At 43.4% G+C, this 5,675-nt stretch overlaps 1 protein-coding gene across 28 annotated transcripts in view; it reads left to right on the top strand.

The window, feature by feature from the left end:
• clasp2 (cytoplasmic linker associated protein 2) overlaps nucleotides 1-5,675 on the top strand; it is a 51,686-nt gene that overhangs the window by 1,740 nt on the left and 44,271 nt on the right. For all 28 annotated transcript variants that reach the window (XM_031853991.1, XM_031854004.1, XM_031853992.1 and 25 more), the window contains exon 2: nucleotides 5,115-5,193. In XM_031853991.1, the coding sequence (XP_031709851.1) occupies nucleotides 5,115-5,193 (79 nt within the window). The remainder of the gene's footprint in view (nucleotides 1-5,114; nucleotides 5,194-5,675) is intronic.

Consider the following 5,675-nt stretch of genomic DNA (forward strand, 5'->3'; position numbering starts at 1 on the left):
GGGGGGGGGGGTAGAGGCCTTGTTCACACTCTGTCATATCTCAGATACATTTTGTGCCACGGTATCACCCCAATCCAGACAGCGAGACAAAACAGTCTGCAATCTTTTTCAAGGCGGGCTGAAATTTGAAGCTGGCGTCTCTTTTTTGAACAGATTGAAATTGTCTGCAGTGCACTGATGTGCAGGACTCAGCAAGACTGTGAGAGTTTGGAAATAGTACATTCAGCTTAAAGAAAAGCATCCTCTCTTAGTCTCAAATGTTCTTTTGACTTGGTGGTCATTTTTGTTATCATAATCTTTTTAATACAACTTGGAAAACTATTTTCTATTTACACTGAGAGGTAGATAAATACGTGCCAATACTGCTATTTTGACCAATCCAACTTTATTGAGCATTTGTTTCCTGTCATTGACAAATAAAGACTTAAATCATTAGGTTTATGTTTCAACAAGTTCCCTCTACGCGTCCTCCAATTTCTGAATTATTACAGATTCTGCACTCCCATGATGCTCTGGTTTAGCAGTAGTGTGTTTTAGGTGATTAAAGTAGATGACCGTGGTTACATGATGCAGTATTCCTGCATCCTCTCAAATGACTGACCAGACCCACCATGTATGATGTCAGATTTGTTCCTTCATGTGGACACATACAGTAACATGAGCTCAGTGTCTGGCGGTGATGAGCCCCCCCCCCCGAGGCCTTCCTTCAGCAGGCTTTTAGTGATGCTGAGTGGCTGCCTGTCAGGCAAAAATTAGCTGTGAACAAGATGCTGAGTCAGCACAGAGAGAGAGGGATGAATGGAGAGCTGATTTTAAAAAAAAAAAAGAGGGGGAATCCAGAATGGGAGGAATAAAGGGTGTACGGGTAGGTGAGTGGAAAACACAAGCCTGGACTCATAAATACTTTAAATGTTCAGAAAAGGTGACTATCGCACCACGAAGTTCCTCTTCTAGGAATGGATCAAATACTGCATTTCGTCTGTTCCATGGCCTTCTTCATCTCCACATTTCACCCCTGTGTCCTTGTCTGGGTTTGTTTTTGTCTTACAATTAGTCAACATCACCTTCTTCTTTCCTCGTTCAGTCGGTAGAACAGATTCCTCTCATACGCTTTTCTCTCGCATCCTCCCAGAGACGGAAACAGAGGGCATTAATATTGCATGCTGCATCTCTGGGCAGCAGAGCCAGATGACTGTACTGATGGAGGATTCATACTACCAGGCGGCCCCGACCAGACACTCTGATTTTGTGTCAAATATGCTTTATTATTTTTACATGCAAAAACCATGATGCAATATGTATCACAATGCACTTTAGGATACAGTGTGCACGATTTATTGTTTAAATGTATCCACTGCAGCATCAATACGTTGTTATTGTTCTATGATTCTCTTAACCGGCCGTTCCTGTAAACTCAACTCGTCCTCCAGGTGCTTCATAGTAGAAACCTTCCAGTGAAGAGAACTGCTTTAAGACATTGTTGGGTGCGTTATTATGTGTAGATACAGTTGTGTGAAAAAGTGTTTGCCCCCTTCCTGATTTCTTATTTCTTTGCATGTTTGTCACACTTAAATGTTAGACAAAGATAACACAAGTAAACACAAAATGCAGTTTTTAAACGAAGGTTTTTATTAATAAGGGGGAAAAAAAATCCAAACCTACATGGCCCTGTGTGAAAAAGTGATTGCCCCCTAAACCTAATAGCTGGTTGGGCCACCCTTAGCAGCAACAACTGCAATCAAGCGTTTGCGATAACTGGCAATGAGTCTTTTACAGCGCTGTAGAGGAATTTTGGCCCACTCATCTTTGCAGAATTGTTGTAATTCAGCCACATTGGAGGGTTTTCGAGCATGAACCGCCTTTTTAAGGTCATGCCACAGCATCTCAATCGGACTCAGGTCGGGACTTTGACTAGGCCACTCCAAAGTCTTCATTTTGTTTTTCTTAAGCCATTCAGAGGTGGACTTGCTGGTGTGTTTTGGATCATTGTCCTGCTGCAGAACCCAAGTGCGCTTCAGCTTGAGGTCACGAACAGATGGCCGGACATTCTCCTTCAGGATTTGTTGGTAGACAGCAGAATTCATGGTTCCATTTACCACAGCAAGTCTTCCAGGTCCTGAAGCAGCAAAACAGCCCCAGACCATCACACTACCACCACCATATTTTACTGTTGGTATGATGTTCCTTTTCTGAAATGCCGTGTTACTTTTACGCCAGATGTAATGGGACATACACCTTCCAAAAAGTTCAACTTTTGTCTCGTCAGTCCACAGAGTATTTTCCCAAAAGTCTTGGGGATCATCAAGATGTTTTCTGGCAAAACAGACGAGCCTTTATGTTCTTTTTGCTCAGCAGTGGGTTTCGTCTTGGAACTCTGCCTTGCAGGCCATTTTTGCCCAGTCTCTTTCTTATGGTGGAGTCATGAACACTGACCTTAATTGAGGCAAGTGAGGCCTGCAGTTCTTTGGATGTTGTTCTGGGGTCTTTTGTGACCTCTTGGATGAGTTGTCACTGCGCTCTTGGGGTAATTTTGGTCGGCCGGCCACTCCTGGGAAGGTTCACCACTGTTCCATGTTTTCGCCATTTGTGGATAATGGCTCTCACTGTGGTTCGCTGGAGTCCCAAAGCTTTAGAAATGGCTTTGTAACCTTTTCCAGACTGATAGATCTCAATTACTTTGTTTCTCATTTGTTCCTGAATTTCTTTGGATCGCAGCATGATGTCTAGCTTTTGAGGATCTTTTGGTCTACCTCACTTTGTCAGGCAGGTCCTATTGAAGTGATTTCTTGATTGGGAACAGGTGTGGCAGTAATCAGGCCTGGGTGTGGCTAGAGAAATTGAACTCAGCTTTCCAAAGATGTGATAAACCACAGTTAATTTATGTTTTAACAGGGGGGGCAATCACTTTTTCACACAGGGCCATGTAGGTTTGGATTTTCTTTCCCCCTTAATAATAAAAACCATTTAAAAACTGCATTTTGTGTTTACTTGTGTTATCTTTGTCTAATATTTAAATTTGTTTGATGATCTGAAATATTTAAGTGTGACAAACATGCAAAAAAAATAAGAAATCAGGAAGGGGGCAAACACTTTTTCACACAACTGTACGTGTTATCAGTGGTGAGGAGAAGAGCTCCAGGTGCTTGTTGAAGTTTGGTAAAATACAGAAAATGAAGTTATGATTTGTCTTTCCCATTCTCTCGTCCTCATCCTCAGTAATGTTGGACAGAGCTGTGGGACATGGAAAATCCTGCCATCATTTAAATGTAACTCGGATAATATGACAATAAATAAAGGCTAATGTAATCTTGCACCACACAAAACAAATGCATGTATCACAAAATTCAGCAGTTTGCCTCATGCCTACCAATTGCACAGAGATGACACGTATGAAAATCCCAAAATTTATATTTTTGAGCACCTAGTGGATCTATTAATGCTGCATCTTTCCTGTTGATTGTCTTGCTATAATGTTTAATCGTTCAATGTATTAAATATCATAAAGTAGTGAAACGTGACCATTACAGAGCCTGAAATTACCTCAAATGTCTTATTTTGTTCAACCAACTATGCAGAAATATTCGATTTACAATCATCTAAATGAGAGACGAGCAACAAATCCTCACATTTGAGAACCTGGAACCAAGAAATGTGAGGCTTTTTTTTTTTTTTTTTTTTTTTTTTCACTCGCCAATGGCCATGGTGATTGATAGATTAATGGTGTAATTGTTTCAGCATGTTGCCATTTGAGCCTTGGACCTTTAAATCACTTAAAGCCGCTCTAGAATCCAGAATAAAACCTGTACGTGGTGCGAATCAGCAGCCTACGTCTCCACAAAGAGCCATTCATGGGCTAAATATTTACCTCCAGCATACCTCAGTCACGCTGATGTTTTCGAGCCTGTAGTCTAAAGATGGCTTTGTCCACCTTCCTGATGTTTGTTATTTGAGATGACAACCCCCCCCCCCCCCCCTTCAGTTTCTCCTGTCCAAGGTAGATAACAAGCCCATCTTCCATCTCTCGTCCTCTGTCTCATCCTCTGTGTCACTCTCACACTTCACACTCTCCAAGTGAAGATGACATATGGTTGTGGGTGCCGAGTTTGTTGGGGTTTAGGGTGGAGGGGGCGGAGGCCTCAGGGCTGCTTCCTCGCTGTACTGTTTCTTCTCCTGCAGTTTCTCCTCCCTCCCTCCCCCTAAATTAGGTCAGCGTGAGGGAGTCGTCATAGTGACCTAGAGCTCATGTTTCCTCTCCAGGTGATTTTTTTATTTTTCTGTGGTAATGCTTGGCCATCGTCCCTGTACTCCCCCCTCTTCTTGTTTGTGTGGTTACCTGGCTGTGCTCGTCCTTTGACTAAAAAAGGGAAAAAGAAACCGTAGTCTGACTCTCTACTGGAGGCAGAGGAGTCTGGAGAATAATGTTTTAATGGATTTTCTTATTGGACGGCTCGGTTTTACCGCAGCGCTGCCAAAACAAGCATTCCAGGAGCACAGCGCAGTGTGGGTTGTGAACCTAATCAGAAACACAGTGGAAAACTCAGCTTCTACCACTCCACAAAAACCCAGTCTACTGTCCTATCACAAGCCAGACCTTCTCTTTAGACGACGGAGAAAAGAGATGAGTAAGGGGACTTTCTTCTGTCTGTTAACTAGAGTATTATCTCTTTATCCATACAAACACATTTCCACTGCAGCGCTGCTCATTCAGTCTGCAGCCCCATGTCACTAAATCATCAGCAAGTACTGGAAGCTCCATCGACGGACAGCCTCTCAAACCTGCAGAGGTTGACTGACTGACCTGCATCTTGAAAGGGAGACATTGGTTCCTTGCACATGACAACATTACCCTTCATAGCCTGTGCTTTTTGCTGAGTCAGGAACCCTCAGAGAAACTTTGATTCAGCATTTGTTAAAATCCATATAGGTTTGCCAAGATCGGACTTACAAATCTTGTCAAAAACTCTGCAATGAGAGCCTGACTTCATCCTCAGCTCATGTGTCTTTCCTATCAATGCTGCCACTGTGTAAGCGGTATTGTTTACATGAAACGTACGGGAAACTGCTGTGAAATAACACGTACCTGAACCTTTACTCTTTCTCACCCTGTTTCTTAGGTGACACTGTTGGGGCTGGACATCTGTGGTGCGTTTGTGGACCGCCTGGGAGAGCATTTCAGAGGATACCTGGGCACAGGTGAGATATCTAACCACTTTCGCATTATGATCTTCCATTTTGTTCCTCACTTCCACTTTGTGGTTCCTCTGAGACTCTAAAGCCTCCACTATACATCTTTAGTCTCTATATTTAGGCTCTGAATGGTCCGTCGTGCTGTTGCTCCATCTATTACAACCCAGAACCACACCTCGCATTCAAATGACCTCATGCACTGAATCTGGTATCACATTTCATACTCTGTGAGTGTGTGTGTGATGTCAGTGCCAGCCCCGTGTGTGTGTGTGTGTGATCTCATTGCCAGCCCCTTGTGTGTGTGCGCGCCCACTGAAGGTGTCACCAGCTGTCTTTGTCAGCCAGACTGGTGTCACCAACAAACACACTCAATCCTGCAGTGCAGCTCTGGGATGACTGGACCTGTCACACAGTGCAAAGTCTGCCACCACGCAGACACACTGTGTGTGTGTGTGTGTGTGTGTGTGTGTGTGTGTGTGTGTGTGTGT

The sequence above is a fragment of the Anarrhichthys ocellatus genome, unplaced genomic scaffold (assembly GCF_004355925.1).
Source record: "Anarrhichthys ocellatus isolate YVR2014 unplaced genomic scaffold, GSC_Weel_1.0 scaffold14, whole genome shotgun sequence".
Taxonomy (NCBI): Eukaryota; Metazoa; Chordata; class Actinopteri; order Perciformes; family Anarhichadidae; genus Anarrhichthys; species Anarrhichthys ocellatus.